The 23,380-nt window shown below is 31.4% G+C and overlaps 3 protein-coding genes across 3 annotated transcripts in view; 2 read left to right on the forward strand and 1 right to left on the reverse strand.

Moving 5' to 3' along the window:
- The window catches only part of LOC143076842 (uncharacterized), a 31,264-nt gene extending 16,929 nt beyond the window's left edge, over positions 1–14,335 (forward strand). The window contains exon 2 of the mRNA XM_076252739.1: positions 13,982–14,335. Coding sequence (XP_076108854.1) covers positions 13,982–14,064 — 83 coding nt within the window. The 3' untranslated portion in view covers positions 14,065–14,335. The remainder of the gene's footprint in view (positions 1–13,981) is intronic.
- The window catches only part of LOC143076841 (uncharacterized), a 176,985-nt gene that overhangs the window by 75,895 nt on the left and 77,710 nt on the right, over positions 1–23,380 (forward strand). The window lies entirely within an intron of this gene.
- On the reverse strand, positions 1,702–16,589 carry LOC143076840 (uncharacterized). The gene is made up of 14 exons (XM_076252734.1): positions 16,465–16,589; positions 14,524–14,745; positions 13,442–13,666; positions 11,598–11,705; positions 10,593–10,706; positions 9,963–10,076; positions 9,320–9,433; positions 8,371–8,504; positions 6,850–6,991; positions 6,050–6,183; positions 5,133–5,265; positions 4,431–4,549; positions 3,266–3,422; positions 1,702–1,932 (listed from the first exon to the last, which is right to left on the reverse strand). Exons 1-14 carry the CDS (start codon positions 16,538–16,540, stop codon positions 1,913–1,915), a joined length of 1,812 nt encoding a protein of 603 aa, XP_076108849.1. The 5' UTR covers positions 16,541–16,589; the 3' UTR covers positions 1,702–1,912.

The raw sequence follows: 23,380 nt of genomic DNA on the forward strand, positions 1-23,380 counted from the left end.
ACATCATGTTATCATATTTCTATTCCGTTACATACATGTCATTATTACTATATATATATATATATATTGTGCACTAACAAGTACTAACTTATCAATGAAATGCTATATACTAACGTTAACGAGGCCGGGATAAGGTACCGGTACTTCATGTATCTCTAACAAATGTAATATTAAAATAAAACATTATAATTTCAAAAAAAAAAAAAGAAAAAAAAAAAAAGAAAAAAAAAAGAAAAGAAAAAAAGAAAAGAAAAGACATAGCACTGGCAGCTCCACAATGACTCCGACTTGACAAATATTTGCTCTAACACATTTTTTTTTGTTTAGACAAAAAGAAGAATCAGCAAAGATGAATTGAATATCATTCTGGTCGGGGAAAAAATACTGTTTCTTAAATACTGATTTATACACATATCTTAGGAAACAAAGAAGTTATTAAGTGACTGTTTCAATCGGTACAAAGGCTTTCAAATTTGATAATAAGAATACTAGACGGTGTATAATAACCACAGGCAATGCATTAAACTTTTGACAAGGATTCACATAAAAGTTCATAAAAACATTAAAAATCAGAACAATGCAGGTTAACTTTAAGATAACAGTTTGCAAAATGAAACAAAGTATAAGTACAGACTAACATATACTGTATAAAATAAAGCTTCGAATTACTGAAAACAAGTCCGCTGCACTTAACTGAAGCTTTCAAACTGCAACTTAACTAAAAGTAAAATGGTGAAATATTTCTTTATGTGTGAAATCTTTCTGTTTTAAAAATTTCAGGATATAGGTTGAAAGCTATGGTTACATAAAATATCTAAAATATGATATCATCCACCCTACCCCCCCCCCTTTTTCCACCCCCCCCCCCCCTTGATATCACAATACAACGTCCATGTCAGACATAGAAAAAAAAATTATTAGGCCATAAGTTTTCTTGTTTGGATAATTTTACATTTATCATTTCGGGTCCCTTTTTAGCTATGTGGTATGGTCTTTTCTCATTGTTGAAGGCCGTTCGGTAAGCTATAGTCGTTGATTTCTTTGTCATTTTGGTGTCTTGTGGAGTTATCTCATTGGTAATTATAACATATCTTCTTATTTTCATATTCCCCACAATTGAAATAAATGACTTATTGGTCATTCAGCACCATGACAGACTTAACCTACGTATCTAGTAAACGGATCTGGTGTGGATGAATGGACTTCCTCTAGGTATAGGTCTATGCAATTTTATCACACAATCAATTAATACATTGTAGTTGTAAAATTTATGTGTATGGGTTTTTCTGTAGACCTACCCTTTTTCACATGACTCATTAATCAAAGCAAAGGAATTTTGAAGCAGTTATATTAGTTCAGCGATAAAGCCAGAATTACTATGACTAGGTGTTGTGTGTCAACCTTTTATAACAAAAAAACCTTGTAATACAAAATAGTTTTCAAATAAACCACTTCCGTGCGCGTAAATACATATATCGTTATTAGATTATTTAACAAGGATACAAATATATATTGTGCTAAACTTAAAAACAAAATTTTGTCAGGTTTAATGAACTTCCTTTTTCTTTTATTAATCTTAAAATTTTGTACTTTTATTGAATCACAACAAATTCATTAAGATCTGTTTGAGGGTCAGATCAACAATTTGAACCAGTATCATGACTATGACTATTGGATCATTTGAAAAAAATGCTATCGTATAAATTATATGTTAATTCATTTGGATAGAGTACCTAAGTAAAAACCTTATGTGCTTACATAATGCACTATAACACTTTATCATCAAGTGGGTTTACAAATAACAAAAAAACGCTGTTTAATGATATTAAAAACAAGATAAGCCTTTGCATAATATGACAACAAATTATGAGAACATCTTATTATTTTTTTACTTTCTACGATCGTTATTCTGTCAACCAATAACATCTGGATCTGAAATTTATATAAAAAAAAAATATTATTTCGTGGTGGTGTAAATATTTGTAATGCCGTGGAGTTAGAGATCAGACATTTTGGTGGACTTCGTGTTGCTCAGTCTTTATTATACCCCGGCTTTAAAAAAAAGTGGCGGTAGAATGTATTACCTCTGTCTGTCTGTCCGTCTGTTCCATGAATATTTTTCGTGGCATCTTTCTTAGGAACAACACCATTAGGATTTCTGAAATTTGGTTTCAGGGTTTATATAAGTCAGCTATACAGCATTGTACAGTGTGATGCATTTTCATCACTTAGCAACTTCCTGTGCGGTCGGGGTATCATTAGTGAGCAGTAGCTAACAGTTTCACTTGTTGTTTATCTTTTTATTTTCGTCGGAGATCTTTCGTCTCTCTTTTATAAATCCCTATATGTAGGACTACATCTTATTTAATTTGCAGCTCATCAACGTAGTTTAACAGTATTTATACGATGGTCGTGGAAGGAACTTTTTAATCCGTTCTGGGCATTTATGCTCAGTGTTTGATTTTATATTTTTGGTGGGTTCTAATTTTCTGTGTATTGTTTTGTGGACTGTTGTTTGTCTTCTTGGTTTTCTTTTTCTATTTTGCCATATGCATGATATGGTGGCTGTTTTAACTGAATAGTATAGTTTGTTGATTCATCATTTTTACTACATTTTCATATCTTAATGCAAAACGAGTTTTCTGGTTCCATGATTTTCAAAAGTATATTTCATTGATTAAAACAGTTCTAAATTCATTATGAACTCAAAAGTAACAGTTGCGAGCCTGACCAATTTAACTGTTTACATAATTGTAACACTTGATATAATCACACTTTTTTTTTTGCCAAAGACCATTTAGTTGAAAGCTTAATATCTCTTACAATAAATTGTTAAAATCTTATCAATTTAATTATATTACATGTAGGAAGAGTAGCACAAAAATGAATCAACACAAACATTTAGATCTGTTCTTCCAACAAATGAGTAAAATAAACTTTACAAATAAAAATAAACAATATTTAAAGACACAAGTATGAAGCCAAATACATAAAAAAAGAATTAGTGTAGTCATTTTAATTTTCCGTCATTTACCTCAAAAAATATAAAATAAGAGTTAAAACTGGAGTGAAAAGGATAGATTGCGTGATAAGTAAAAACCTATTTCGGGTAAACCTTATCATACAATAACATTAAAAGATAGTGTTCAAATATTTGTTTCTGTAGCCTGGTTATATTTGTTGCATGAATTACAAGTAAGATAAGCGCACATGTATCTATGGATATAAATCATGTTTTCTAAAGATCAAAAATTAAAAATCTTACCATGTCTAACAATAACGTTTGCTGATTTATAATCTGTACCAAACTCGTTTGTCGCTGTACAAGCTAATACTCCTGATTCCTGTAGACTAACTAATTGTATAACTGTATCGTTGTTAAACTTTACGTTTCGGGGTAATCCTGATGAATGGTGAATAAACTTGAAACAAACAAAGAACTAATCAAAATTTAATATATTTCAAATAAATACTAAACAATCGATAAAACATAAATAATGGCCTCTTTTTGTTTAGGGTTTGGCCTATAAACATTAAGATATAAACTAATGCTACAAAAAGTGTTGTCCTTATTTAAATTTCGGCACGACTGTTGGTATTTTTTTTATATTCACACAACCTTGTTATCAATAATAATGAATGAAAATGTTTCACACATTGTTACCGTCACAGTAAAATCAGATATTTTAGCGCTAAGAAGCGAAAACTAACGTAGGGAAAATCAAATGTCAAATGTCAAACAAAATTAACTTTACCATGACTGAAAAGAAAGAAAAAAACGTATAAACGTGATAATATTAATAACAGACACTTATATATTTTGCACCTTACATTATAAAAAAATCATTCCCATTTAAGTGTCCAAATCAGACTTGAATATCCAGGCGTAACAGAAGATCTTAAATATTTAAGTGTTTCTCGGCTTTTTCTTATTCATTTTGAAAAAAAACTGTAAGAATGTTTGTAACATGAATAAGAAAAAAATCATTCTCAAATAACTGTTCTAAATTGAGAAAGTTAACTCATAATGTTAACCTTAGATTAATATTTGACATTGTATTATATATGGTCTTCAAATATTCCTCATAGAAATTTTTTTATTTTAATCTTCTAAGAGCAGACCCCGTGAGCAGATATGCATAATATTTTACATATCGTAAAGTGTTCATTATTTATTACCTTTCGTTTACATTTCAAAGGAATAAACATCTTATTCCAGTCAAATTTGTATCTCAAAAACTAGCAGTAGGCCCATCCAATTATTTGAATTAAATCGTATACAAAATGCAAAACATTGACTACGAATCATGTGTGGTATGCTGACTGAATCATTAAATGCTCAATTTAATTTAAAGTTTGCTTGATTGACTCAAATCAAGCATCCATATACCCTATCTATATATAGTTGGATATATTAACTATCAACTTACGGAAGTAAATGACCATGATATTTCTGGAGAAGGATTGCCAGTGGCTATGCACGTGAAATTATGGGAGGCACCAGCCTTGCAAACTGTCGTTAAGGGTGGAGACACTATCTTTGGTGTATCTAAGAAAGGAAAATATAACTATTATAACTATATCATAACATTACCAATAACGAACGATGCCATGCTCTTCAAATTGATATTTATGTAATTTCTATACTTAAACACTTGATTAGTTTTTACGTTTCTTTGTATATCCAAACAAACAATTTCTTTTGTATGAAATGGGTTTTGAAGGTTGAAATATATAGTCATGATGAAAAAAAAACTTTTAGTGAAGTTGTAGTGATATCAATTAGAATCAAAACAGGATTTCCTAAAATACACATTTCGAAATGATAAGTTAAGCTGTACATCACACTGAGTGTAGAGAAGTGGTGAATCAATATCAATACAAGCCATATCACAAAGTGAACTAAGGTGTATTCATCAAGTTCTTATTGTTATTCAATTGTTAATACATGTTGAGATCGGTCATTTCACTAAAGACTCATCTCTTAATTCTAAATTGTCTCTGGTGAGTCTTATGTAGACTAAACACGCGTCTGGTGTATTAAATTATAAGCCTGGTACCTTTGATAACTATTGAGCTCTACATCTCGCTCAGTCTAAAGAAGTGATACAAATAGTTATGTAAACAATTACCGAACGTTACTTTGAGCTTGATATCTGCTTTACTGGTTCCAACATCATTGGTTGCAATACATGTATATATTCCAGCCGTTTCGTTTGTCGCTCTTAGCAAAGTCAGTGTTGAACTTGTTGAAGGTAAAGTTTTCTACAAATATTAATGTCTATCAAAAGAAACAAACGTAACCGAAATAATGAATACAACAATAGATCAAACCGACCACAAATATTACATTCCTTCAAAGATAAGTTGTCCCTACAAAACTATAGGCAAAACTAATAACACATTGTCCAGATAGTCGGATTACCAACAGGTATACAATGTAGTGAGAATATAAAAGTTTGACATGAATACTTCGTGTACATCCACTTTTCCTTTGATCCTTTACGTACCTCTAAACGCATTATGACAACCATTCGCGGTGTAGCTATGAACAGGATATTATCACAAACTTAAGAAGTAGGAAAAAATTGTGTTTTTAATGAAATCACTGAGAAACCAAATAAGATTGAGTTTCAATTTCGAATTGTCTTGCAGGAGACAAGATATAAAAAGTTTAAAAAATCTTCATTTTCCCCCAAATTTTCCAACAATATTAAAAAAAAAAAATATTTTCAGATAATTTTTCAATTTGCATTTTAAAGAAACAAATACCAATTGAAACTTTATCTTTTGAATAATTCTATCATTGTTTGTTCATTGCTTAACTATCGTTCTATTTTATACTGATTTTGCTTATCGTTTAATGCCTTACAGTGTATGATTTAATATACAAATCATGATAAGGATCAACTGAAATCAAGTTTCAGATACAAATTTCCTGTAAGATACAAATTTAAAGTATCATAATAAAGAAAAAATAGAGGTTTTTGGAAGTGATTAGAAAGTTTTGATACCTTAGTTGTATAAATGTTAAATAATCTTTCCTTACATTGGCAAATTTCCATTGTATTCGAGGTGTTGGATAACCAGTAACATTGCACACCAATTTTGCGTTAGCGTAATAATTAACCTCTACCTCGAAGGGTGCTGTAATACGAGGTGTAACATGCACTTGGTGGTTTGCTGTAAAAGATTTACTTTCTTGTTTTATTGAAGGGAGTGAGAAACAAATCAATGTTGTTGCCACAAAAAAAAACATTTAATACATTTAACAATATTACAATACATATCATAATGACAACGATTTGACACGATATGATACGAAGGAAATACTCCGATAAACATGAAAATATTTAATATTGCAATGTAACAGCAATTTACTCTGATTATAAATTTTTCTTGGATACGTTATAACTAATATATCAGGAATACTTAGTGCAACGCTGTTTACCTATTTATTTTTTTTAATCTAATGTTTTATTTATTTACCTCTTTCTGTTTTGTTTTAATACACCTATGTTTCTTTTAAATAGCTAATATCAATTCCTGGTTCATACATGTCATAAGATGACTCAAATCAAATGCTTCAAATTGCAACATGTTTTAATGTCTATACACATGATTTTATCAGAAGAAAACATTACAACCATATCAATCAGGACATTTAGAACTAAATCAAAGCGCTATGTGGTAACATTATTCCTCTAAGATATTAGTCGGTAGATAATGCTGTAGTTAGTTTTGACAGGTTTAAATGCCTGAAAAGCAACATTTTGAGAGAAGTGATTAATACCACAGACAATGAAAGGGAATTGCAACAACTTTCTTAAGTAATAAAGCTTTACTAACCATTGACATTTATATGAACTATTTTAATATCGGTACCACCTCTGTTTGTTGCTGTACACATATAATACCCTGAGTCGGCAATCGTCACATTTTTTATAACTAAATAATGGTCAACTTGTTTAATATTTGACTGTAACTTTGCCTGAAATAAATTTCTCATATAAAAAAAAACCTTTTCATTTCGTTTATTGAAAATATAAATAATGAACATTTAACAATATCAATAAACTCTAATTATAAATTCATATCATAAAACACCTTGGAAATATAGATTTATTTCGTCGTCAAGCCATTGTTTTACTACTAAATTGTCTATTTTACTTACTGCTACACTTGGTACAATCAAAACCCTAATTATAAATTGTTCAAATAAGGTCTTGGTGGAATTATTTACTTTTGGATTGCCAGAAATTCGTTGGAAGTACTTGATAAAAAAAATGAAAAACAACAAGTTTAACAATGTCATGCGTCCGAAGCGCTTTTCTGGATTTACCTTCATTAGGACCGCTCAAAGCCAAACATTTGAAATCCGAAGATGTTTAAGTACCGAGCCCGTTGAAGAGCTATATGACAAAAAATACCTAAAATAAATAGCTATATTCATCTAAAGTCAACTTTTTCTGAGGGAGTTGAAACCTAAATTTCTTAATAATTTCAAAATTTATAAACGGATTACATGCTTATATTGGTGATTTTGAATATGTTCAAAATTTTGATTTTTCTACCCTATATACATCATATACCACTTTGCCTCATATTCTAATTAGGAAAAAAATTCACTCAGCTAATTAAATGAGCATTTCAAAAGTCAAAATGCGAATACATATGTTCAAACTGTTTTAGGTAATTTTTAGTAACAACAAACAAAAGAACTAGTCATTTGGACATGCTTTGATACTATAACTGCCCTAGAATTTTTATAAGATAATATTTTTGTTCGCTTCGGAGATTCCGTTTATTGTCAAGTGATCGGAATTCCAATGGGGACGAACTATACACGACTTATTGTGAACATATATCTGTATTGTTATGAGTTACAATTTATGACTAAAGTCAGTAAAGACTCATCGAAACAACATCTGATACAAAAATTTAATAATACTTTTAGATATTTGGATAATATATTGGCTCTCAATAACACATGAATAATGACGACTTAAGTATGTATACTAAAGAAATTTATCCTGTTATCGTTAATTATCCATTAGATGGTGACAAAGGAATTTCACCATGCACCTTATGGTGTTTATATATATCAACTTGTCAGATTCGCTCGCGTATGTAACAACTTATCAAATTTTAGCGAGTGAAATTTGTTTATTAATGAAATATAATTACACCAGGGTTTTCGATATCACAAACTAGTCAAAACATTTACTAAATTTTATCATCGGTACAAGGACATCATTCGTAAATATAATTCAAAATTGTTACATACGGATTTAACCATATTTTTGAATATATGCATCAATATACATGATCTAACCATTCCCATTTTGTTTAGAAGACTAATGTACTAACTTCAATGGATTCCCATTTTACTTTTGGTAGGGGAATTCCTTCTGCAAAACAAGGTAAAACAAAACGACCTATCCCTTCTTGAATACTTCTTTCTGCTGATAAAATAATACTTGGAGGTATCACTATTTCATTTCCTACAAATTAAAAATATATCATCTATATCTATCTGCTATTGATTGATGTCCCATTAGATCCTTCATCCTTCATCCAAAATTGATATCATATATATATTTGTTTCTTTTTCTAATCAATCTTATCAATTTTAAGTAGTCAGCACATTGGTGTTGACATAAATATCAATTATATGGTCATTTTTATAAATTTCCTGTTACAAAACTTTTAATTTTTCGAAAAACTAAGAATGTTCTTATCTCAGGAATAGATTACCTTAGCCGTATTTGGTACAACTTTTTGGAATTGTGGGTCCTCAATGCTCTTCAACTTTGTACTTTTTTGGCTCTATAATTATTTTTATCTCAGCATCACCGATGTAGACGAAACGCGTGTATGGTGTATTAAATTATAATACTGGTACCTTTGATAACTATAAAGATGTTTTTTCGTACAAAAAAAACATAAATCCTTTTTGAAAACACGAAACAATTACAAAATGAGCGTCTTTTTGAGAAGAAAAATAAAAAATAAACTTCACCATTGAAATATATGACATTGAATTTCAGGTTTATTTTATTTTAACTATTTTATAGTAAATAATTGCACATTATAAATCATGCAATGTCAACGATAACAAGTGAACATCTGTCACTTATAATTTTATACACTGCTTTTTTTCGAAAATATTTGTTTTGAATTTTTGAGAATTTGTTTAGTGTTAGCATTCTGAAAACTTTCTTAATAAAACAAAAATAATTGCATCACACATGACGCACAGATTTGAGACACCAAAAGGTAGAAACGACAGGTCCTTTGTCTAATTACATGTACTTACTCATTTCGCAGTGAACTCCTGTGTCGCCATTCAGACAGAGACATCTATATCCGTTCAACAAGTTTATACAAGTCCCTCTATTCTGACATGGATCACTTATACATTCGTCAATATCTAAATAAAAATTGCAAAAGGATCAACATTTACCTTGATTTTATTTCATTAACCAATAGCAGCTCATTCATTCATTCCATATGTTGTCTTTTGTTCAACACTACTAGCCATGTTATAAATGAATGAGCATGCCTTTGAAAACACTTTGAGATTTAAATATTAGAATAGTGCGTTATAAATTGTACTCCTGTTGCATTTAAAATGTTGTTTTTGGTTTGTTTTTTAATATTCTATTGTCATAAGCATCAACTTTTCTCATAATTGTATACCTTTACATACATTTGCATGATTTTACATGAATTTCTAAGAAGTGACCATGATAAAAGTGTTCCTTTATATGATTGAATATTTTATAACTAAATAAAGATTATTTTTTCTCACTTATGAAGCTCTGATTCCTTGTCCAGATTTGCCGGTCTTATTATCTTTTCAATTTTTTGTGATAGGTTTAGCCCTGTGCATGATTGAAAAAACATGCACTCTTGCAATATGCATCTGATAGAGAAATGTTAGAAAACCGTATACTCACCACCGATGCAATTTTCCCCGACAAATCCAGGAGCACATGAACATGTGTAACTATTGAACTTATTATGACAAGTACCACCATATTGACAAGGATTGTTTGCACACTCATTCACATCTATAAAAGTTATATTGATTGTTAACGATTGAATAAAATTAAACATTTGTCTTTAATAAAGCGCAAAATTTAATTAGAATACGCTCTACTTTCAATGACTAAACACTGCCTGCTCAAAAACCATTGTGTTCGACAGCTCACATGGTTCCAATGGAAAAAAAACCTGAGGTAAGTCAGGATCTGTATAAAATGTTGACAGAAATCAAGAGAAAAAAAACCTTTGAAGATGTAGCTTTCACGTAATGATGTTATAAAACTTCCTCATCGATTTGTTGATTGATTGTTTACCTCACTGACTTATACCCTACGTCACCTTCTTTCGATGTTTATTTGTTTCTTGTTTTACCTAGAAGAGATAGATAATTGAAATTAACTGTTTGATTTGATATTATAGATATTTTGTTTCGACTTTTTCCTTTCCAATGACACAAAACTTGTCTTTGTTATATAGTCAGTTAGCTTTTGCTTCATTATATTTAACCGTTTGTCCAGTATTTTTTAATATTAATTACATACCGTTTTCACAGTGTACACCAGTTAATCCTGGTCCGCAAGAACACATGTAACCTCCAACTAAATCAATACAAGTACTATTATGTTGACAAGGGTTACTTGCACAGTCATCAATATCTACAAATACATATTGAAACAAATGTGATTGGTTTGTTGCTATATTTTCATATTAAATGACGTAATTATGTAAATATGTTTCTTCCCAAATAATGGCGGTAAAATGGTGTGAAGTGATTCCTGGTAACCTTTTTTTCAGCTTGAGCATCACTGCATAGACATTGATTGTCGAAATGAGAATCTAGTGCAGAACGATTGGTGCCATTTATGTTATCAACTGTTATGGTTTATGGATATACAGATCTCAGATCGCTGTCTCATTAGCATATTGACTCATAAAACTACCTCATATCTATATTAACCAAAAATTAAGGAGCATATAAATCATAAGGGAAATTGATTTGTAAAAGAGTTTCCGTTTATTTTGCTTGTCAATAAAAGAGCGTAAGTATCATACGAAAATAAACAAGCATTAGATAAAAGGTTTTGTACTTGCAATGGCAAAAATTACATGTTACAATATATAAATGGTGCGCATGATAAAGGCTTATTTCTTTTCATAAATACATATACAATATAGACACAATATATTCACAATAGAAAAGCACATTATGACTGGAGATAGTAATGCATCAGCAAACTGATATGTCATCTTGTTTCGAATTTTCCAAAATGGCGGCATGAACAGTTTCAGTTTGATATTTAGCAACGCACCAGTAATGTAGACAAATGGATGCTTAATGTAGTGTATTATAGTTCTATTGACATTTCATGGTTGTGTAATAACTAAGTATTGAAGTCAGCAACTGTTTGAACGCTGTTTGATTTCACTAGACGGCAATAATATATCTAATATGAGTTTATTCTAGAAAGTTAAACTGTTGCTTCCGATAAAAACAAAGAGGGATTCCCATTCCATCACCTCTGTTTTGAACATATAAATGTACTCACTACTGCTACATAACGCTCCTGTGTATCCTGCTGCACATGTGCATTTGAATCCATGCACCTGTTTTACGCAGGTAGAGGCCTCATGGCAAGGAGAACTTTCACAACTCCCTATTTAAGTAGATATTGAATTATTAATGCAACTAATATAATTTAAGTATATAATTTTCATAAACAATGTTTGCAAACATCATCGTTTCAAACATCCTATAGAACTGGAGTGTCATCGTTGATCTAAAAGTACTACCAGAAATAGTCTAAGGTCACCTATGACTTGATGAGATGCAACTTATCTAAAATACAGACATTCGCAAAATATTTTTAATGCTGTTCTGGTATTAACAATTCAATGATCAACTGTTCGATAGTACTTTTTGGAACATAAGTAGTAATATTTAACTTGTGTTGGTTATCATTTATATATAGTTTGTGTAGTTGAAAAACACACAACTAAACAAAAAATAATATGAACACTAACTCAACGATAAATTTTGTCATGTATAAAAAAAAAATAAACTTGTTGCCTTTTCGTGTGTTTCTTTGTCAATTGTGTTCTCCTATTTATTTATATTGTAGTCCCGTGATGTTGTGTTGTCATTTTAACGTTATATTTCACATGGTAATTAAAGAGGGAGGTTTGGCATGCCACAAAACCAGTTCAACCCACCTATTTTTCCTTTAACAATGTGCTGTACCAAGTCAGGAATATGGCCATTGTTATATTATAGTTCGTTTCTGTGTGTGTTACATTTTAACGTTGTGTTTCCGTTGTGTCGTTTGTTTTCTCTTATTTTTGAGTGTGAATTCACATTACTATAAGACGTGTCACGGTACTTATCTATCCCAAATTCAAGTATTTGGTTTTGATGTTATATTTGTTATTCTCATAGGATTTTGTCTAATGCATAGTCCGTTTCTCTGTGTGTGTGTGTGTGTGTGTGTGTGTTACATTTTAATGTTGTGTCGTTGTTCTCCTCTTATATTTAATGCGTTTCCCTCAGTTTTAGTTTGTTACCCCGATTTTGTTTTTTTGTCCATGGATTTATGAGTTTTGAACAGCGGTATACTACTGTTGCCTTTACTTAACAGCAACCAAATGACGCTAGAAAATAAATCAACATAAGGTCGTCAACAATTTAAAAATGGACATCACATATGTCAAGCTCTTAATTACTGCGAGTCAAGAAGTCTTTGAACATATCTAATAGCAACAGTTAAATATCTGTTAAATACACAAATTGTCTTAACAAAAATTGTTATTGAAAGCCATTTACCTTAGACCGAAGAATAAATTCTAAACAACTTAGTTTTGATAATGCATCCACTTGTAAAATGCAAATAATGTGAAAGTTGCATCATTGCATTTATCTAGACGAGGTGAAATGGACTAGAGATAGATGGCAAAAATCATATTGAAAAGTAAAATCACCAAAAAAACTGAACTCAGAAGAAATTCATATTCCTGACTTGGAAAATGGTGGATCAAACATAGTTTTACAGCTAGTTAAACCTCTAACTTGTATGACAGTCGTATACATATCATTATATTGTCAACAATGTGTGAACAAAACAAAGAGACATAATAGGTAAAAATATCAAAAATGTGGGTTCAGAAGTCAATGTTGTGTTATTATCTTAATCACAATACAAACAAACAGATATATAAATAAACATTTACTATGATAAAATAACACAATGACGGGATATAATTGATTTGGCAATTTGATAAATAGATTTATTTTAATGGTATCATATATCTTATATATAACAATTCGTTTAGGTCAAAGGTTTTGATTCCATATTTCATGGGGTATTGATTATAATTTATTAAAGATGAAACCACATACCACACATCTGAACATCACAATTTTCAAATCCATTATTTAGAGTTCCTGTATAACACCAAGGTTCTCCAAATCCATTTGGATTTCTACAGTATGTATGATTTTCATGATATGGTACAAGCAGCGAATTCACTGTTAGCCAATTCAAACATGGATGATTTAAACGTGAAGTGTGTACTGTTCCAACATAAGACGACCCGTTGTCATTTGTATTGTAGCAATCCACATCTGAAATATAAATTGTGAAATGTCAGTAGTAGTCGATGATTTATCCATTTAGGAATTAGTTCTTGATTCAAGATAGGCAATAATCACTTCAATGCATGAGGCTGTCATTAATGTAAGAGTTATCTATCATTAAGGTTACTAGGGTTGCAGTAAGGGTTATGTTATGGTGAATTAAAGGGTATATGTTATGGTTATTTGTATGTAAGGTTGAACGTATTGTTTTATTCCAAACACATATGAATAAAAGTACCAATGAAGACAGTTTTTTAAAGGTTTTACTTAGGTGTAACATTAATGCATTTCTCTATATTTCAGGATCAGATATATTCGATGCATCAATTAAATTAAATGGAAAGTACATAACGTTGAAACGTGATAAATGCATGGATATGCAGTAAAGATCAGTAAAGTATGTCCTCTTTGTGTTTTGTTTTGCATTTATTACAAATCCGTAACGTATAATCAAACAAACAAGATTCTTTTGGTGATTGTTGATCGAAACTCATAGCTGATTATTAACATTCGATGCCGAAACTGACGATCGCTACTATAATAAACAATAAACACGAAATAAAAGATCATCTGAAAATTAAGAGAGATGGTAGAACTGTATTTATTATTTTTTTCATATTTTCCATTATTACAGAATGATGCATTTGTTGAGGGGTTGAAACCTTCTGATATGTAATATTTTGTAAGGAACCTTATTGTGGAACATATTTTTTTTGAAATACGGATAGGTGGCAACAAATTGATTACATTATTTGTTCAGGTCATCCGTCTTCTGAAACTATCTGCTTTAGAAAGCTTTAGTAGAAATTCCTTTCTTAGTTTGCTAATCTATATATTCAACGTACCACAAACTGAAATGTTACAATAACTAAATTGAAAGCCAGCTCCTGTATAACACCATGGCTTCTTAAATCCATTTGGGTTCCTACAAAATGCATTGTTTTTATCGTAGGTTACGTATGGTGATGAAACTGTTCTCCAATTCAAACAAGTTTGATTATTACTTGCAATGTTTACTGTTCCAATGTAGGTGCTTCCATTGTTGTCTTTATTATAACAGTCAACATCTATATTAAAATAACACAAGGGAACAGTTAAAATAAGATTATTTACTTAACTTAAAACGTTTCGATTTTACGTTTTGTCTATTTCGTTGATGAACTGAACAGTTTAGATTATACATTTTGATTGTAATTTTTTAGAAATAAAATTTCGTTATAAACTGTTAATCTAGCCTAAAGGAGTAGGTCCGGTAAGGGCCGATTTTGGCCTCAAATTTCAGGTTCATCTAACGAAAGAGTTTGGACACTTTTTAAAAACTTAAGTGTCTATTTCAATTGATTCAATTAGTTCATGTGAAAGATTTTAACTGATTAAGTCATTAGAAACGCTCCGATTCAAGCTTAAAATTTAATATGAAAAATCTATCAAATATGCCAAAAAAACGTAACTTTTCAGATGGTTTTTGTCAAAAATGAAAGTGGGCGCATCCGTGTTCATCCTCCACCTTTATATATTTTATGTATTATCATCAAATACAACTAACATTTCAATATTATGAATGAACACGAATGCGGCCACATTCATTTACGACGGAAACCGTCTAAAATTTAAATAAAATACTAAAATTGTGAAGATTTCGGTAATTTAGCATGACTTAATGGTGCTAGTTCCCGATATATGCATTGTATTGTCAAAAACAGCAAATATTTATGTAGCAGAAGCATTCTACTTTCCAGTAAATAGCTAAAAGATTACATTTTCACAATTTTGTAAAACTGCTATATTTTGGGGTCAAACAGGGGCCTTACTGAACCTACTCCTTTGTCATTGCTATTCTTAACAATACATCGGTGATGTACTACTGACTTGCAAGTAAATAATTTAAACTCAATTGAATTTGTATTCATGTGAATTCCAATTAATCTCCTTATTGACGATATGTTACGCATATAGGCATATTCAGCTATTGTTTTGTTTCGATATACGTTTTAGAATGTTATGAATAAAATATAAAAGTTTAGTCAAATTAGAAAACCTGAATTTGACAACTAATGCTCCTTTGAAATGTGAATAAATACACAAAATTATAAAAGTCTTTAAATACTGTGTGTGCAGTGTGATTCAATGGAAATGACACGAATAAGCTGAACAGAAATAATTGTCTGTTAATTCAATTTATAAATTTCATGTTCGGATTCATGATGAGTAATTTTTAGTTTTCTCTGTACTGTTTTGGGAACTGGTTACCTTAGTAATAAAGCAAGCTAAAGTCCACATGGCTTTTAACAAACATTTTCAATGAATATAAAAACATAAACAGTACTAGAAAAAAAAGGAATGGAACATACAAATTAATAATTTAAAAACAGCAAAACTCTAGCATGGAAAAAGTTAACACTAAAAGCACATATAATGATATATATCACTAAGATAGTCTACAAAAACCACGAAACAAACAAAAACTAAATCTGATATCAAGAAAATCCGCTCATGTGAGCTCTATATCTTGCTATCCCATAGACATTTAGATAGTAAATGCGTAGTAAAAATATACTAGTAATCATTACATGCAAATAGAGGCAATAGTAATTTTGTTACTAGAAGTTTTTGGACTTCCCAGTTAGGTTCATCGTTTCTATTTTTATATTCTATTTATATTTTATTCTTTATCCTGCGACTTGCGTTTTTCTCATTGACCTTTTGTTTCTATTTTTTTGGGCAATTAAACATCTTATGGTTAAATAATTGTCTATAGTTTATCGATATTTGATGCATTTACATACCTATTTTACTCGCATGGGTGTTCAATATGTTCCCTTCAAATATTATGAAGAGACCCAGTAACTTTACAGTAAACATTTCCTTGTTCAAATGACAATCTACACATGAATGAAAAGTAATTGATAAGTTCAACAGTTATCTCTGATATGTGGTTACAAAAATAAAACACTCATTGACAAGGGGTCTCTAATCTTATCTGAACAACGTATTTAATATTTTCATTTTGTAATAATAAAAACAAATCATTTTGACTTTAAATATTTGTATGCCCCACCTACGATAGTAGAGAGGCATTATGTTTTCTGGTCTGTGCCTCCGTTCGTTCGTCCGTTCGTTCGTTCGTCCGACTTCAGGTTAAAGTTTTTGGTCAAGGTAGTTTTTGATGAAGTTGAAGTCCAATACACTTGAAACTTAGTACACATGTTCCCCATGATATGATCTTTCTAATTTTAATGCCAAATTATAGTTTTGACCCCAATTTCATGGTCAACTGAACATAGAAAATGAAAGTGCGAAGTTCAGGTTAAAGTTTTTGGTCAAGGTAGTTTTTGATGAAGTTAAAGTCACAACTACTTGAAACTTAGTACACATGTTCCCTATGATATGATCTTTCTAATTTTAATTCCAAATTAAAGTTTTGACCCCAATTTCACGGTCCACTGAACATGGAAAATTATAGTGCGAGTGGGGCATCCGTGTACTATGGACACATTCTTGTTATATATGATTGTGTCTTGAACTTCAACCAGGATAGTGGGAGATATTATGGACATAAATGTGCAAATCGTGATACAAGCATGAAATTTGGTATAAAGGTTTACTACATGATACTTATAAAAAATCCGCTGCTGGCCAGAAAAAAAATCATTTTTCAAGATGGCCACCACAAATTTTGGAAATGGCGTCATTACAAATTGGCAATCATTCGTTAATCCGTTGAATGGTATGTTATATGTAAAATCCAATGTTAGATTTAATAAAAAGTAAATGACAGTTCCTAAATTACGACTAGACAATACATTAATGAAACTAAAGGTGACTTCCGGTTTCAAAATGCCGGCAAAAAAGTCAAAAAAAATTTTATTTTTATACTTTCAAGCAACTTCACAAGGGATGTAAATCCTTGAAAGATGTGATATAGGTATAAACCAATGTCAGTTATGATAAAACGTTACAAACAGTTCCTAAGTAAGACAAAACAACACATAAATGTAGAAAAATAGTGATTTCCGGTTCCAAAATGGAGGAAAATACGTAGAAAATATTTTTATAATTTCCATCAACTTAACAAGTGATAACACTCTTTGTTAAGTTTAAATGTCTAGTTTAGTTAGAAAGACAGGTTGCTTATCTTAAAATTATTTGACAATTGGCTTTACAACAACCCGTACAAGGAAAGCCAGAAAGGTAGCATTAACAGTTACCAACACAGCTGGATTTTTGCCTCCGCATTTCAAAAGTTTCTGAAACGAGGATGCAACGGCAGTCACAGAAGTCCATTTCTGTTTGCAACTGTCATTAATTCTTTATTTCATCCAATCCCAGTGTTCATGACGTGGTACATATACCTGTCGAATACATGAATCAGGCTGATCTTAAACAACACCTTGATTTACTTCTCTTTTGATGTGCTCTGGAAAGGAACCTCTTGTATACGGATTTGCATCACAATGCCGTTGCTTTCTGGCAAACAATTCACATCGTGCCTCGCTTCATACTTAAGCCAAAAAATTACGTCCTTTATATCTGACAAAACCCTCCATTGTTAGATGAGCTGACCCCTTTCCTTTCCCACGACAATTCGACAAAATGTCACATCCACTGAATGCATGGACGAAAGGAAGAGCAGCTACACAAGGACCAAACGCATTTGATATGTCACGTACAGGAAGCCAACAAAAGTCTTTATTCCTTCTATTACCTATCCACAATGTGTTCTACCTAGTTTTGCGATTGCTGCAATTATTGATACTATTAAATCTGTGTCAGTACTACCTAAAATTACATTTAACAACACTTTTCATAATCATGCCGAACATGGACAAACATTCGTGTATCTGCTTCTTTATTATTACAAGTGGTAGATAGGAAGTATCCTTATTGAAAATTGCAAAGAATATTTTCACAATGAATAACATACACATTTTAGTCTCTTTTGTCAGCAAGAAACTTGAACAATTTCATTTCGTTGTCATCTTCACAGAGAAAACTACTCCAAACCCTTGGTGTTCTACATGAACCATCACCTTTCCATCTGGCACAAAAACCTTGCCTTTGTCTTGTCACAGCCTTTAAATTATTCATTTAGTAAACATCAAATACAATGTCTACTCTTGAATACTTATCGATGCAAGATTTTATGTAAAGCAGTATGACATAATTTGCATAATCATCAACTATTGTTGCCAAACCTTGTGACCTGGAATTAACCATTGCTGCCCACCAACGATCAATGCGTCCCAATTTGGATCAGCAAATCGCAGAATGTTTCAAGTAAACCCATTTGAAGCGATTTAATACCACTATTTCAAGAAACATCCTGAGATAAAGACGGAGGAGAAGTTTGGTTTTTGTGGATAAAGAAATATTTCAAGTAAAATTGTCTACTGTGACAAGAAATGAAAAGTCTAGAAAAAATATTGCAATCACTTTTAATGTTCTAAAGCTTTGTTTTTGACAAAGACGTTTCCTGTTTCAATTTTTCGGCCAAAATAAGACGTTGTTATTTTTATTTGGTTATAAAAAGCAGGTTCTCCTTCGTTTTGTATTTGCTTCAACAATGTTCGTATTGTTTGGACCAATATCTTGGAATTTACTTACATATCTTACCTGTTCAACAATTTCTTAAATGGAGTATATTTTTTTCCTAATCTGACGACTCATCTAGAAATGAATTTCCAAACTCGTTCATCACTTTACAAAGCCTTTAAAGCTGTTTGAAGACATCTTTTCGTGTTTTCGTAGCGTCTTCATTAGGTTGTTCATCTGTTATAGAATGACCCAAACCACAAGATCTTTCAAATTCATCTTCTAGTATACTAACTCCTGGTCCAGCTACCAATCATCTGTCTAAATGGGATCTTCGGTTAATCCTATGGCACCAACATCGCACTTCACAATTGCATTATTCAGTTTTTGTGACTGATCGTGTTATAAGAAAGAAATTTGCTGGTCTTACGTACAGTGAAATTATCATTTTCAAATTCCATTGACACCTGTGGGTGGTGTTCGGGATGGGAAGTCATATCTTGAGATGGGTCGGTAACGATCGAGCATAATTTACACGATCAACACCGAAAACATTACGCTATCATGCTTTATATTGACTGTTTGTTAAGAACGAAATCTCACTCATGAAATGAGCATAATACCAAAATTAAAAGAAGTTCTATTTTTTTAATTGAACGCCATGAATGAAACTGTGGTCGAGATGACTCTATACACTAGTATTTTAAATCATTTTACGTCACAGAGTCATGACATAATTATATATTCTGAGTTTAGTTTTCATAATCCGAAATTAACAGTGCAAGCAAAATACATGCAATTGTCTGATGCGCCTGTCTAGTCCTAGGTACATTTGAACATACATAAAAATAATCTGCCGTTCTTGGTGCTGCAATATTGCCTTCAGTAAGACAACATGTCCATCCCCTATCACGTAATATATCACCCAGAGTTTTATAACAAGTCATTTGAATGTGCAATATTAATCCACCAAACACGACGATAAACTTATCTTTTCCGTAAAAGTCAGGCCATTCCCAGTGAATTTGCTCAGGAATTTCCAAAAGTGGCTGATCTGCAGTTACAATTGATGTTTCTCTGGGATTCACCACATTTTCGCCTTATCCATCGAATACCTGAGAATTGCCTGGTAGTGCATACAAATCGCGCTTGATGTCTATAAATAGTTTGCACATGCGCAAAAGTGTTAAACACATGTGTATCATAACCTTGAAAAATATTATCAAACCAATTCAAAATATCATTAGAAATCCAAAAACACTAAATTTATAGTAAATAGTTAATATTTTTGAAAGAATTTTTGTAATTTTTCCGCGCATGCGCAAATACTGGATATATCAAATATTCATTTTTAATAAATATGTGATGTAAAGAAGGTATCCACCCAACCTGACAATTGTTTTTTACTGAAATAAGTTAAATAAAAAAAAATTCCAGAAAAATCAGTATTTTCAAACTGAAGAAACAGCCATTTTAGAAAATGGACGTGGCCATCTTGAAAAAAATATTTTTTTGAATGGCCAGCAGCTAATTCTTAAAAAGTATATAATAATGATGCTTTGTGGTAATTTTCATGCTTGTATCATCATTTGCACAATGCCCTCGATTTTGCTTGCTAATATCTTCAACTGAATAAAAACTCCATCATGCATATAACTTTGATTGTTCGTGTCTTGTTTAGCCTTTAGAAATTATGCCATGGGTAACAATCAAGAACACAAGTAAAAACTAAGGATTTGTATAATGAGAAGGATTAGAATCTCGCTATACAAATCCTTGGTAAAACCGTATTTTTAATAAAATTGAAAATGGTTATGGGGAATGTCTCAAAGAGACAACAACCAAACCAAAGAGGCAGAAAACAACCGAAGGCCACCAATGGGTCTTTAATACAGCGAAAATCCCTGTTTTTATATTGAGATTGTTGTCACTGAATCTCTAATACTAGAGGCTCTAAAGAGCCTGTGTCGCTCACCTTGGTCTATGTGAATATTAAACAAAGGAATCAGATGGATTCATGACAAAATTGTATTTTGGTGATGGTGATGTGTTTGTACATCTTACTTTACTAAACAGTCTTGCTGCTTACAATTATCTCTATCTATAATGAACTTGGCCCAGTAGTTTCAGTGGAAAATGTTAATAAAAATTTACAAATTTTATGAAAATTGTTAAAAGTTGACTATAAAGGACAATAACTCCTTAGGGGGTCAATTGACCATTTCAGTCATGTTGACTTATTTGTAAATCTTACTTTGCTGAACATTATTGCTGTTTACAGTTTATCTCTATCTATAATAATATTCAAGATAATACCCAAAAACAGCAAAAATTCCCTAAAATTACCAGTTCAGGGGCAGCAACCCAACAACGGGTTGTCGGATTCATCTGAAAATTTGAAGGCAGATAGATCTTGACCTGATAAACAATTTTACCCCATGTGATTTGCTCTAAATGCTTTGGATTTTGAGTTATAAGCCAAAAAATGCATTTTACCCCTATGTTTTATTTTTAGCCATGGCGGCCATCTTGGTTGGTTGGCGGGGTCACGCCACACATTTTTTAAACTAAATACCCCAATGATGATTGTGGCCAAGTTTGGTTTAATTTGGCCCAGTAGTTTCAGAGGAGAAGATTTTTGTAAAAGTTAACGACGACGGACGACGACGGACGACGACGGACGACGATGGACGACGACGACGACGGCACCGGACGCAAAGTGATGGGAAAAGCTCACTTGGCCCTTCGGGCCAGGTGAGCTAAAAATGGTTTCCAATAGTTCCAGTAATTTTGTTTACGCATATGTTTGACCAAATCAGAGATCAATATTTTAATTAGATTATTTTATAACTTGTTTGTCATAAAGTCAAATGTTTATACCAGTCTCTAACTTTTCAGAGTCTATCACCAAGATTTATGACTATATAAAGCATTTTAGTTACATTATGTTGGAGGAAAATATTAAAGTAATGACACTTTGTATATGAAAATTAGTTTGCTACGAAAATAAAACATGACGGTAACGTATCTGACTAGTGTGAAGCTATCCAAAAATTCACATCCAGACCTGCAATTCTGTTGATAAAAAGCTATCATGCAATTTGTCATCCTGTAATTGCGTTTGGAAAACTACTTGAGCAACAATTTAATTTTTCTTTAAAATCATAGTTTTTTTTTACTTTGTTGTTCGAAAATTTAAGGTTGTATATCCCAATAACTAAGTTCCAACCTTAGTTTGGAGTTTTTCTCTCATATTGACGGGTTTTAAATTAGCATTTACAATTTAAAAAAAATCATGATGACGATTTAATCAAAGCATTAGATGAATTTTGTATAAACGCATATCTAACCCACAATTCCAATTTTTGAAACTCATATTAGGGACAAAAAAATAAAGAATTTTGATGAAAAATAAATGTTGTCGTGATATACCGACAATACAGCTTCTATTTGAAATTGGGTCATCCACTTTTCAACCCATTGCCTTAACCGTTATGAATGGCTAGGGATTATACTCAGCTCTAATAAATAGCTATTGGATAGTACAACATCATGAGGGTAAAGACTTTTGGGGATAAGCCGGCATTATGAAAGGCCAAACATTCCGTCCGTAAAACGGGAAAAAGTCAAATTTGATAAAATACGCAATGGGATAACCCACTTTCCAACCAATTGCCTCGGCAAATCTATATGGCTAGGGATTATAGACTCTGCCCTTATAAAAAGCTATTGGATAGTACTACAGCAGGAAGGAAAAGAATTTCTGTGGTAAGAATTCCGGCTTACATGCCGAAAATGTTGTCTGAAACATAGAAATAAAGCCAAATTCGATAAAATACGCATGGGGGGTCACTCACTTTCTAACCAATTGTATTTTTTATAAATTGTTACTTTTTAAAATACCCAAGGTCTTAGATGGAATATTTGCCTATTTATACTGACAGTAATCTACATGGCTATTATCCCCCCTTTAAAAAGTTTATAAATGAAACAAAGAGAACATCGTGCACCCCTCTTCATCAAACACATACTACTTCAAAGATTCGGTGATCGCATCTTAGGAATGTTTTACGCCAAAATATCTGATTATATTAAAATATAGTGTTTAAATAACTAATAACTTTTTCACCATAATTTATTTGAAAGTCATACTGTAAAGTAAGTCCTAAA

This window comes from Mytilus galloprovincialis, chromosome 5 (genome assembly GCF_965363235.1).
Source record: "Mytilus galloprovincialis chromosome 5, xbMytGall1.hap1.1, whole genome shotgun sequence".
Taxonomy (NCBI): Eukaryota; Metazoa; Mollusca; class Bivalvia; order Mytilida; family Mytilidae; genus Mytilus; species Mytilus galloprovincialis.